The 14,030-nt window shown below is 36.2% G+C and overlaps 1 protein-coding gene across 1 annotated transcript; it reads left to right on the plus strand.

Moving 5' to 3' along the window:
* Window positions 1–4,058: 4,058 nt before the first annotated feature.
* Window positions 4,059–12,972, plus strand: LOC120548469 (olfactory receptor 52D1-like; the record flags this gene model as incomplete). Its single annotated transcript, XM_039784736.1, has 2 exons — window positions 4,059–4,958; window positions 12,961–12,972. Coding segments are annotated over exons 1-2 (912 nt in total), but the record flags the coding sequence as incomplete, so codon positions are not given.
* Window positions 12,973–14,030: the final 1,058 nt, after the last annotated feature.

Here is a 14,030-nt window from a genome sequence, read left to right on the forward strand (position 1 = left end):
GATCAAAATGTAATTGATTTGTGTGGTAAAGTGGACAGATCAGAAAATGGATACATACAAATATATTCAAAGATGGAAACATTGTATCCAGTACATCATTATATGAATACAGATATTTGTACATTTACTGGCTCTCTTTAGTGCTGCATGCCTTTCATCTGATTTATGTTTAAGTGTGGGCATTTTTTTTTTTAATAGGGTGTTCCAGTGTTTTGTACTGCACTTCTATAACGTTGTAGGACTCACAAGCTACGTAAAAAGACTGGTCACACTTTTAGTAGTTAGTACGGGTCAGGCTCTAAAAACACTGCATCCTACAATTCCCATTATGCAACTCAACAGCATCTTATTTCAAACCCCACCCCTCCCGTTTGTAATGCAGGATTTATGTTAAAAGCCCAAGCAGAGATAAAATTATCGAAGTTGGGGGGTCATCAACATTCATTAGTCTATCATTGAGAGGCGCCAAAAATGTATCTTGTTATTGTGTAAAACTCTGCAGTAAGATTGTGTTCAACACCACATACCTAGGTTGACTACCACTAGTTACTACAAGACTAACAGCACTGCTTCAAAAACCATATCCTCCTCATTCATTTCAATGAGACCATTACTTTGACATAAACAATGCTATTATATGGCCTTGTTGAATACTTATAATGGTTAGTCAATCAATCTATGGTCTGTTATTTCAGTACAACAGACCATTGCTAAGTGTAGAAGACATGGATGGAGTTCTAACCATAAACTCTGAAGGACCATACCCCCTTGCAACAGCAGAGTTACCTGGGTACCCTGAGTTGGGAATTACTGATTTAAAGTGTACAGTGATAACAATACATTATTTAACCACCGGTCAATTGCTGTTAAACAACAACAAGAATAAATACTAGATGGCAGAATAACACCTTGAGTTTCTCGAGGTGCAACTGAACGCACCATGAAGTCCTGTCGGGGTTGTTTCTCAGAAAACTCTGACAATGACCAAGGTGTCTCGAAAAGTGCAGCTTAGCTAAACTGTGTCTTTATCAGTGGTAAAGTTAACTGTCCACATGTGCAAGTGCATTGTTGTACAAGGTTGAACAGTCTTCTTAGTAGGACTGAAACGATTCCTTGAGTAACTTGAATAATTTGATTACTACAAAAAGGCTTCGTTTAATCAACGTTACCAACGTTGTGTCGCTCACTGTGTTTCTGCACGGATGATTATTACTAGGGGTGTGCAAAAAAATCGATTCATATTCGTATCACATATTTTATGAATATGAATATTATGTATATTTATTTATTTTTCGTTTTGAAATGGCGTGTATACTATTGTTCTGAAATGAGTTTAGCTCACCATTCCCATAGATGGCGCTGCGTCGAATTCACACTGATGCCTGAGCACTCTTGTTATAATCAAAAGAAGAACGAGTGCAGCAGAAGTAGTTTAGTCGGCGCAAACAATGGCAAACCTCACAGAATCATGCTATATGCAGGCTTTGCAAAGCAAGTATTTTGGAAACACCACAAACTTGAGAACTCCCATTGTACGCCATCACCCAGAGATGAACATTAAAGACGTGGACGAAGAACAGCATAAAGTACCTAACATGCCAGTCAACCAACGCACTTTTTCAGTGCTCTAAACTCTCACCGAACTCTGAACGAAAAGCTCTTTTAATTTAACAGTTTTATTTTATACTTGAACTAAATGTATTTGATAGCTGGCCAAAGCTTGGCACTTTGCAGTTTTTAGTTGCAAAACCTTTTATTTTTGTATGAAGACATATAAAGTAATATCAAACTACATTTAATTTGTTGTGTTTCTTTTCTTTTAAATTGTATGTCTACTGCAATCACATGGGAAAAGTAACTAAATTAACATAATGTGAATTGTTTTTTTGAATCGAGAATCGTTTTTGAATCGAAAATCGATTTTGAATCGAATCGTGAGCCTAAAAAAAAATCAATATCAAATCGAATTGTGACATTTTCTGAATCGTGCACTCCTAATTATTACTGTCGCACACCGGGCTGATGCTGCTGGCGACGCATGCCATGAAGACTGTGACGGCGCGGATTACAAAATGAAGAAAGAGAGTGTAAATAGTGAGGGGCTAAGAGAAGAGACAGACTGGAGAAAATGACAGAAAGTGTCGAAAGTTTGGAATCAGTTCAAACGTAATTAAAACTAAAACTCTGTACAGTGTGTCTACTGCAAAATCCAACTAGCTTACCACGATAATAGCACGACGTCAGTGCTTCAGCATCTCAACAGAAAACATTGGGTCTAACTTAATCATCCATTCCACGAAGCGGACCTGACAAAAGTAAATCACAGAGTCATATGGATGACGAAACTACACCAAACACAACAACTACCAAAAACAAAGATTAGAAAATACGTTGTGGTGACCACGATTTGATCTAAAGAGCCGACTTGTTGACTATCCCTTCGGAAAAACAGCTGATTGACATTTTCTCTCTCTCTCTCCCTCTCTCTTCACGGAGAAACAGCTGATCAGTGATCTACTAGCATAAGTGTAACAGAGCTGTGTGACATTGTAATCAAATCTATAAATGAAAATAGGTTGAGTATAACTAATATTTACATATAGGCCTATATACAAATCAGTCTAGGTTGAAACTGAAAGTTAAGTTACACAACTTAAGGTCATGTTTATGTATGTTTAATATATGCCTTCGTTTGAGGTTGTTATTGCATTTCAGAAAATGTTTTACGGCACTTAAATGCACTTAATATGATTAGTTTTTTGAGAGATGATATTGTAAGCAATGTAGGCAATAAAAATGTTTACAAAATTATTTCTTATCCGATTACTCGATTAATTGATGGAATAATCTGTAGAATACTCGATTACTAAAATTATCGATAGCTGCAGCCCTACTTCTTACTAAGTTATTTAGCCACCGAACATGTTTAGACAGTTGTAATCTAGATCTGGATTGTCATTATGGAAGAGAGCACCAAAATGATAAGGCATTATCATTTTCCATTGTGTTTCCATTGTTTGCCACAATGGAAACGTTTACATGGACATTAATTAGTTTTTCATTGTAACAGAAAACAGGCAGTGATTTCAATCTCCTTACAATGTAAAAATAAAGAGCAGTTTAGAAATGTTCCTATATATTTTTAAAACCTTGCCTCTAGCAGGCCTCTTCGTCCTGCTGTCTGGCCAGCAAAAAGGGCCATACTGTGTGGAAACCAAAGCCAGCTTTGTTGTCTACAATACCTGTATGGATGATGCCGCTACCATCCTAGGTTGGAAAGTGTGGGATCAAAACATGACCTATATAACTAGAAAGTAATCAAAGAACATATATTGTACAATATACTAAAGTGTTTTTTTTTTTTGTTTTAACAATAGAAAATCTTGTTTCTGTTTCAACTCAATCATTTTACTTTGTTTTATGTTAATGTGGGTGGTGGTAGGGTAGCTTATTCATTTATTATTCCTCCAAATCTCTTGTTAGCCAGTCAAGTCATTTTCTTAACAATCTGTAGATAGACTTCATGGTAACCAAAAAGACTCCAGGGAGCTTTCTGGTGTTCAGCAAAATATCCCTCCTATAAAGCTGCTAAACCTTCTGAACCAGGTGGTCATTGCCAGTATTGCCGGTACTGGTTTGTGATGATCCATGACATGTTTCTCTTTTAGTTCAGCAATTGAATGAATCTACTGTTTTCTGCCCGTCATAAGCTTTATTTTGTTTCTGGAGTTTCAGTGCAAAGCTGTGAATTCCAAGACTATAACTTGTTATCTATGCACAGCATATGATATGTAATGGGTAATGTTTAACTGAAATGTATGTGGACTTGTGTGGAAGTATCCAAGCTTTGATCTGGTAATCTTGGCAGTGAGAATTTACTATTTGCTAATATAGTAATTTTCACACTTTTTACAACATTATCTCTGTATGCATTTCTTGTTTTAATAAGTCACCCATATTCTTGCTAAATGGATGTTGTGTATGAAATAGTTATGCTATTTAATAATTAAATTATTATTAATGATTTTTTCAATTTTCTAGGGAGAAAAAGCATAAAAATGGACAACTTGTACAACACGTCATATGTTTTAGTGCTGAATCGCTTTAATCTCTCCTCTGAAGATGTCTTTCCGGCATTTCTTTTTGCAACTCTGAGCTACATGATCATACTTTTCTGCAACCTTATTCTAATCCTCACCATTGTACTGAACAAATCCCTGCATCAGCCCATGTATCTAATTCTGCTGAACCTTCCTATCAACGACCTTATAGGCTCCTCAGCCCTCTTCTCACAGCTCATTAAGGACATACTGACAAACAGCAAAACAATGCAGTACTCAGCTTGTGTTGCCCAAGCTTTCTTTATCCACATCTATGCAGCAGGTACAGTGACCATTCTGTGTGCTATGGCATATGATAGATATATTGCCATATGTTTGCCTTTGAAATACAACACAGTTATGACGTATGCTCATATTATGAGAATAACCATAGTTGTGTGGGTATGTTGTTTAGTTTTAATAGGTGTGCTTTTTTTCCTGCTTTTGCGTTTACCCCGCTGTCGATCTGAAATAACACATCCCTACTGTGATAATCCATCTTTGCTTACTCTGGTCTGCGCCAACACAACCATCAATAACATTTATGGGCTTTTTATAGTTGCTCTTACACAAGTAGTAGCTAATGGGATGATTTTGTACACATATCTGCGGATCCTTGTTGCATGCTTCAAATCCAAACGACCAGACACAAAAGCCAAAGCTCTGCAGACGTGTGCTACACATCTATTTGTTTTTCTCCTGTTGGAGTGTCTGGGTCTTTTTACCATCATATCATACAGAATAAATAACATTTCACCACAACTAAGGAGTTTCATTGGGATGTCAACTTTAATTTTCCCCCCAACACTGAATCCAATCATCTATGGATTGAAAACAAAAGAAATTCGAGAAAAACTAGTGTACTTTTTGAGGAATAAAATCCTTCCATCTTAGGCATGCAGCAAGCTAAAACTTCCTTCAATTGTGACATGGTTATCTTCTCCCAACGACAGCTTGTCCTGCTACCTTATAAATACAGTCTTTGCAACTAGATCCCTGGCTTTATGTTCATGTAAGGTTCAAGTTTCTGAAAAAAGGTAATTAAAAAATGCATATAAAAACTACAGTATAGATTGTCTTTAACAGTTATTGACTTTTGACTAAATATTGTACAAGGTAATGCTAAATAATGACTTCACCATTTTGATTATTATACTAATATGAAAAGCATTTTCAAATTGTTGTCATTTTTTCTCTTCCAGTAGTTGCACTTAATATTCATTTTTACAAATAAGTCACCAGTATGTGCTAGCTACTAATAACAATGAGGTATTTCTCTTATCAACTGATCAAGAATACTGTAAGTTAACAGTAAAACTACACACAACTACTGGTTTTGACAGCTGATATACAGTTTACATGTTTAATCAGAAGCAATATGTGAACAGGCCAACCTGTGAATCCAGTGTCTCATCAAAGTTTGCCGTGACCGTGTTAATATATGTATGTATATTACTTCTTTTTGTTGTAATGTGATCATCTCAAAAGGTTATCTAACTTGAAATATAAAGTTTGTTAGGCACTGAGGCATATGAAAAAAACAAGAAATGAGAATACTTCTTACAACCTGAATTTTGAGTTATGTGATGATTTGATGTGTGCACAATGGAACAAATAATAATAATAATAATAATAATAATAATAATAATAATAAATACAGTGCATGACCTAAGTAGGATGATAATACTGTTTGTATGAAAAATAAAGGAAATTAAGCATTGTAAACATTGTACGGCTCTGTTGCATTTTATGTGATTTGCTGCCCTCTTGTGTTTTTTGAGATCACTAGACAGGAAAGGTCGACAACATAAGGATATACAGTGGTGCTCATAAGTGTACACACCCATGCTAAATTTGGGGGGGGGAGGGGGGGGGGCTATTTTAATTCCAAAGACCAAGGGAACTTTATCAGGATGCATAGTATCCTGGATCCATGAAATAACTGGCCTTTAAAAATAAAAATCTGCCTGCCTCTATGGGAATTTAACATAGGGGTATGTATACTTATGCCTCTGTATTTAAAGGAAGAACATTTATTTATTTACGATACATTATTCATTCACAAAGAAAATTGGTGTCCTTAAAGGTTGGATTTTCCTAATCTTTTTAATTAAGGCATTAAGATCAATTTCCAAAAGATGATTTTTTTATTCCTCTTTTTAGTCAACTTTAGCATGGGTGTGTACACTTATGAGCACCACTGCATATCCTTATGTTGTCGACCTTTCCTGTCTACTGATCTCAAAAAACACAAGAGGGCAGCAAATCACATAAAATGCAACAGAGCCGTACAATGTTGAACCAATGGATTGCATGTGCCTTCTGTTTATTTGTTGGTATGAATGAGTTTAGTGTGTACTGATGGCGCCCTCTTCTGTATGTGCATTGTGAAAACACTCAGTAATATGTAGAAATGATTTGAATGTGTACTGTGCAATGCTTGAATGGAAGGACAATACATTCTTCAATGTGTCAAAAAAGAGTATTTAGTTTTCCTCCTTAATTTCCTTTATTTTTCATACAAACAGTATTATGATCCTACTTAGGTCATGCACTGTATTTATTATTGTTTATTATTATTATTATTATTTGTTTGATTGTGCACACATCAAATCATCACATAACTCAAAATTCATGTTGTAAGAAGTATTGTCATTTCTTGTTTTTTTCATATGCCTCAGCGCCTAACAAACTTTATATTTCAAGTTAGATAACCTTTTGAGATGATCACATTAAAACAAAAAGAAACAATATACATACATATATTAACATGGTCACGGCAAACTTTGATGAGAAAATTGGTGTCCTTAAAGGTTTGGATTTTTTTTTAATTAAGGCATTAAGATCAATTTCCAAAAGATGATTTTTTTATTCCTCTTTTCAGCATGAGTTCATAAACTCATGAGCACCACTGTAAGAGCCAGTTGTTTCTTTAAAAGTACATTATAGTTAGTGTGAACTAAAAGCTAAGCTCAAAGAAAGCCACAGACATAAGGAAAGGATGATTAATTTAATATGTGGCTCCAAATATAACTGAAAACACATAAAACTTCATATTTGCTGTTTTACATTGTAGCACATTGATCCTTAACATGAGGAGGAGAAAGAATCATTTAGTTAAAAAGAGGTTCAGATCATCCAATATACTTATCTAAAGAACCCTGATAACGTAATAACTAGTAAGTATGTAATACCTTTACAAAAGTTATTTGTTTTGTTAGTTTATCTTTTTTAGCCTTGCAGTCCTTGTTTATATGCAGGCTTTTTCCTGCATAGAGGAATTTTGAGCGCCCCCCAAAGAGGTTTTAGCCAGCCCCAAAGGAAAATCACCAGCACCAAAATGATAAGAATGGAGAATATACATTTTTGTTTATCAAACTGTCATAAATAACATGTAAATCCATAGACTTCTGTCAAATAAGGTAACACAGACTCTCTGCCTTTACTCTACATGGACTAATCCCCCCAAAGGCCCATTCTGAGCCAGGAGAAACCCTGATATGTGTCTGTGTATCTTTCTGTACATTTGTACTTGGCACACTGTGAACAATGGGAATCCAGAGTCAAATTTTTTTGACATAATTGGCCAATAAAGCTGATTCTATTATATTTCCCATTCCCTTACCTGCCTGCAGGCTGCTGTATATTGTAAAATTAAGGTTATCAAATAGGTCTAAGTCTAAATAATACAATTTAAATTGACTTTTGGGCAATATTCTTGTTCTTGGTGTTGTTTAAGACTAGATTATTGACATACAGCCTAAACTAGTGTTTTAATACTGTGACTTAGTCTACTAAGGAAGCACTGAAAATCAATTTTGCAATTTAAACCCTCAGTTTAATCTGTCATTTTAAAGTTTTGTAATTTGATGCTCCGAAACTACACTGTGACCACGACAACAACCACATTGCAAGCATCCTCATGCAAAAATAGAAACAAAATGAACAGATACTTTTAATTCAACAAATGACGACCTTATAATTTAGAAAGCACAGTGAAAGTGGAAAAAGTAAGCAAACAATTCTCCAGTGTCAAAAGGGAAAGCTGCCAGATATTAAAACATAGATATATAGTTAGGAAATGTGTTTCAGGCAAGGAACTTGGCTGGATGGAGGGGAATCAGGGGAGGTACTGAAAGTTAACCACAGGTGGTGCAATATGGGGCCCATTGTTGAGATGAAATAAGATCAAATAAAACTGTATTCATACTGAGGGAAATTGCTGTGCAACAGTACAAATACAAAAGTCTAGGGGGGAAGTGAAAAGAGGGGGAGAGAGAGAGAAAGAGAGAAAAGAAGAGAGAGCGATAAGAAACTCTTTGAAAGAGTCTCCCTATGCCACAAGAAAGTAGCACACCCGCCCACTCCATGAAAATGGCGATTTAAAAAAAAAAACATTAGGCTATATATAGTCCTTAAATAATACTGTAAATGACAATAATGATGCTCACTCTTTAGAAAATCATTCTTACAGAGAGCTACACTGACAAACGTATTCTTTGTCTCCATACTGTGGTCAAATTTGATATCGCACACCTCAATTATAATCACCATGTAAAGACATCACAATTTATTCTACACAGTTCATATCAACCTACAGTATAACATACCATTGTCTCCCAGGCTTTTGTTGGCCTGATATTATTTACGCAGAAGAAGCAAATAATGTAATCCAGCAATATATTAATGAATGTGCCTGATTTGCAGTGACCATACAGTGATAATGCATTAAATCAATGTATCAGTTAATCATGAATTATGAAATCATCAATAAGATATCCATCCAAATGTCTCCTCTTCTGTTCCTGAGGTATGGTGTTGAATAATGGCCAGAAAATTGTTTTTTCAGAACATTATGAGTTATTGAGTCTAAGTGTACATTTGTGCCAAATTTTTCAAATATTGCATTGACTAGAATGGGACAGACGCGGCCACACTGAGGCAATGTTAAGATAATATTGCTCTTCTGAGATCCTGACATCATTGGGCAAAATTGTAAACTTTGAACTAATGGCAGGGCTAGAGGATGTTGTTTCCTAAAACTTGGTCCAAATCCAAATGTCTCCTCTTCTGTTCCTGAGGTATGGTGTTAAATACTGGCCAGAAAAGTGTTTTTTCAGAACATTAGGATGGGACAGTGAAGTTGACCTTTTTGATTTAAAACGTCATCACTTCATAATTTTATCCTATTATACATTAGTGTGAAATGTTGTCATAATTAGCGTAAGAAGTTTTGATTAATGGCCAAAAACATGTTTTGAGATGTCACAGTGACCTTAGTGTGGATCATGTCCCTTGCCTTGTGTTATCTGTGTGTTGCCGTTGTCTCTTATTCCCTTCGGAAAAAACAACAAACCTCGAGCCAGCTGAAAATGGCAAATTTATGAAGAAAATTTGAATTGTAAAACAAGGCAGGCCTGCTTGGTTCTTTCAGGGAATGATTGTAAAGATTTACAAAGCATATGATTAACTCTATTTAACTGGGAGTATTGGGACCGATTGGTGGTGATTTGCTATGGATGAAGTACACACTGAGATACATCAGGAAGAGCAAATATGTTTAACCATGTATCCAGCTAATAATAATCAGTGTTGGGAAAGTTCACTTTCTGCATGAACTAGTTCCAAGTTCAGTTCACAAATTTTAAAATGAACTAGTTCAGTTCATAGTTGATACTTTAAAATTTTGAACTAAGTTCACAATTCCAAAAATGAACTAGTTCATAGTTCTTTTTTTTTCCATATGTTGCTGCGAGCTATTATTTTTCAAAATTATTGCCACAGCCCATATAGAACCACAGACCGCAATTATTTTATCAGTTTTAACACTGAAACTATGCATCAGATTTCATCTTCATATCCAATCAGTTCAATGTGCCGTTTCAGGTTTGCTGTGGATGGGACTGAAGTGCAGATTTTCTTTTTGAAAGCCGGTGGGCAAAGTTTGCACAGAAATGTACGATTTTTCCCATCCTCACCGACCTTTTTTTCCGTTTAAATGATCATACGAAGCCTCCACGCTGCTTTTTGTTTTGATGACGCATGCGGCGGTGAGACACTGGTGGCTGGTGTTGCCAGATTGGGTGTTTTTTCTGCTACATATGAAGGCCTGTTTACAGTGTGTTTTAGCCTGGTTTTCGCCTGGAAGTCTCTATAGAAATCTGGCACCATATTGGACGAATTTAGGCTGGTTACACACTGGATGCGTCGCGCGAGCATGTCAGCTGCATGGCGTGTCCGTTTAAATTTTGGCTCCCATGTTAACAGGTTAGAGCTCGAGTCGCGCTGCAAAAATGCAATGTTGCAACTTTACCCCCGAATTAAACTGAGTCTACCGAACTACAGGTGTGAAAGCGCCCTTATTTTGGTTTCTGAAGTCACTACAAAGACTTTACTTTACTACAAATACTGTAAATAAGTTACATTCTAACTTTGAACCTTGTTTGTATCGTTTCAAATGTCCTTGCTTTTTTATGTCTCCTTATACATAATGTAAATATGTTTTTGTATTTTGCATATTTTTTTTTGTAGGATGTTTGGCTGAAGCAATTGTGTTTAAGACCTTGGGAAAGCATGTTGAGCATGTCGTCACTCAGAGGATGTCTTTCCTCACGTAACTGTGTTCCTAACATTGTGTGATGGTTACCGATGCTTGGTTACTGTTTCTTTCTTTAACTTTGCTCATTAAGTTAATGACTTCTTTGTTTACGAAGTGTTCCTAGGAAAGATATGTCACTCTCAGCCCTCTGGAGTGACGATCCTCTGTACTCAGCTCTGGTAATGAACCTCAAAGGATTTGGTGACACAATGCCGTAAACAGCTGCTGTTTTTTTCAAGTGAGCTTGTGAAAGTTAGAGTGGTTTGTCTAAGTTGTATTTTATAATTAAATAGTGTAAAACACTTTATTAGCCATAGAAAATAGAAATGGGACTAGAATATCTCACTCAAGTAGATGTAGAACACTGGCAGTAACTTTTTTACTTTTGGTCATAGGCCCCAAATCAACAAATAACTCTCAAATTCAGTAAAGGTTCTTTAATAAAGGTTTTTCTTTTTTTTTAAGTTTGACATACAAGCGAAAAGAGATTCAAAGCACATTTAACTAGAATATCCTAATTGTGCCATAACATAATGCAATAAATGTAGGATTTTCCAAAAGTAGTTTAGTAAAATATGCAATCACATTTCCACTTCAATAACATTTACTGAAATCTGTGATATTAAAATCAACTCAAAGTATCTAAACAAATAAACTAAATTACTATAACTGCCGTACGTTCTCTTACTTTTTACCCAAAGACATTACTTATCATTTATTATTATTGACTGGAGTATTTTTTCTGTATTGTGAAGTGAAAAATAGCATGATATATATTGCTATCACTATCTAAAACATAAACATACTATGATAAATATTTTAAACATCAGCCACGCTCAGGGCCGGACTGGGATAATAATTTGGGTCGGGAACAGAAACCACTTAAAGAACATCCAAAATAGTCAAACAGTTTGAGAATGTCTTCAGTTTCAATGGTTAGTCATCTGCACTTCCTTAATAAGGGCAAAAGGAATAAACATTAATAAATGTGATTTTTATGTTTTTTGCCCACCTGACAGATACTGACTTACAGGTGTTTATTTTTTATTTGATTTTGAAATTCACCGATCTCAGCAGAACCCTGTGATGCATTTTGCGTCATCTGGCAGATTTCAGCAGACCTTGGGTGATCTGAGCCTCGTGCGCTGCGGCCACGGTGTGAAGCCACACACGGTTCATCTGAACACACTGGCCATACTGTCATGGCACATAGCTGGATTTAAATCAGCAAAATATCTCTTTAAGTCACTGGTTCTCAAACTATGGTACAAGTACCACTGGTGGTCCGTGAGTTTCCTCTATTGGTAAGCCATTTGAATCTCTAATATATATATATATATATATATATATATATATATATATATATATATATACACACACAGTACAGGCCAAAAGTTTGGACACACCTTCTCATTCAATAGGCGGCTGCATATATGAAAAAAAAACATCTAACCCTAAAAAAATTCTAACAAAAGGTTTCTCAGCTGTTTTTTGTAGTATTAGGTGTCCTTAATAACATACTAAAAGTTTACCAAAGTTTGACCACTATAAAAGTGTAATTTTCAAGATGGCGTCCAATGATGGGCAGGAAGCCCTCAAAATATCCTAACTCCTTCATTATTTGACCTAGCCAAGTAATCTTGGTGTCTAACCCCATGTTTTCTGGGTCTATGAATCCATTGGACTTGTCTAAATTGCACTAACATGATGACATACTTATGGAATACATTTTGTGAGATAACTGTAAGGTTTTATGTTTTTTGGGGTGAATCAGAGATGTAAACGATTTAGCCTATGTCATGTAACTCCTATTCAGTATGCGTTTTTGGACACATACCCTTTTTTTGCTAAAACACAGACTTGACATTCAATGTAAAAGTTATTCCACCCAAAAGTAACTTAAATTACTTTTACCCCCCACCACCACACTCCTCCTCCATGTGGTGGGTAAAAAAAAAATGTACACTACGGTCAAAAGTTTTAGAACACCCCAGTTTTTCCAGGTTTTAATTGAAATTCATGTAGTTCAATGTCTCATTGTACTCTCAAATGAAAGAATAGAACAAATTTAAGTTAAAAAAGAAATCATGGAATCAATTTATAAACCAAAATGTAGTCTAAATTTTTGACTCATCAAAGTAGCCCCCTTTGGCAGATATAACAGCTGAAGTGGCATTCTTTCTACAATGGAAATCAAATATTCTTCAGAAAGTTCTTCCCAACTCTGTAGCATAAGTTCCCATAAATGTGTGGCACTTGTAGGTTGCTTTGCTTTCACTTTTCTGTCCAGTTCATCCCAAACCAGCTCAATGGGGTTTAAGTCTGGTGACTGTGCTGGCCACTCCATGTTTTTAAGCTTACCATCTTGTTCTTTCTTGCTAAGGTAGTTCTGGCATAGCTTGGACTTATGTTTTGGGTCATTATCTTGCTGTAGGATGAACCCCTGACCAACTAGGCACATACCAGAGGGTACTGCATGGCGCTGCAGAATGCTGTGGTAGCCGTTTTGGTTCAGGGTGCCTTTCACTCTGTACAAATCACCGACCCTGGATCCAGCAAAACAGCCCCACACCATCACGCTTCCTCCTCCATGTTTGACAGTTGATGTCACACACTGAGGAACCATCCTTTCACCTACTTGATGGCGTACAAAAATCCTGCGTGATGAACCGAAGATTTCAAATTTTGATTCATCAGTCCATAACACCTTCTTCCAGTCTTCAGTAGTCCATTGACGATGTTTCTTGGCCCAGGCAAGCCTCTTTTTCTTATTCTGACGTCTTAGCAATGGCTGTCTTGCTGCAACTCGACCTATCAAACCTGCAGCTCGAAGTCTTCTCTTTACAGTTGAAACTGAGACTTGCTTATTACGACCACTATTAAGCTGTGCTTGAAGCTGTTGTCCTGTGAGCCGCCTATCACGCAAGCTGTTGACTCTCAGAAACTTGTCTTCTGATTCTGTTGTGGCTTTGGGTCTGCCAGACCTCTTCCTGTCAGAGTTTTCCCCAGTTTCTAAGTGCCTTTTGATGGTGAAGAATACTGTACTCACTGACACATTGACTTTCTTTGCAACTTCTCTGTAGGAAAGACCAACATTCTTAAGTGTTATGATGGTCTTCCATTGTTAATTTTCTTTTTCCCACCATTTTTATAGCAACATACTACTTTCTGCAGTACAATACTGTTCATACAATGCTCACGAGGGTATGGTACCACAGTGTGTTCCAACAATACTTTTATACAAACAGAGGGGGTTGTAAATAACCCAGACAAGTTGGAACACCTGTGGGAATTGGTAGTACCAACATTCAAAGCTTGATCAACCTCCAGAA

Source organism: Perca fluviatilis, chromosome 2 (assembly GCF_010015445.1).
Source record: "Perca fluviatilis chromosome 2, GENO_Pfluv_1.0, whole genome shotgun sequence".
NCBI lineage: Eukaryota > Metazoa > Chordata > Actinopteri > Perciformes > Percidae > Perca > Perca fluviatilis.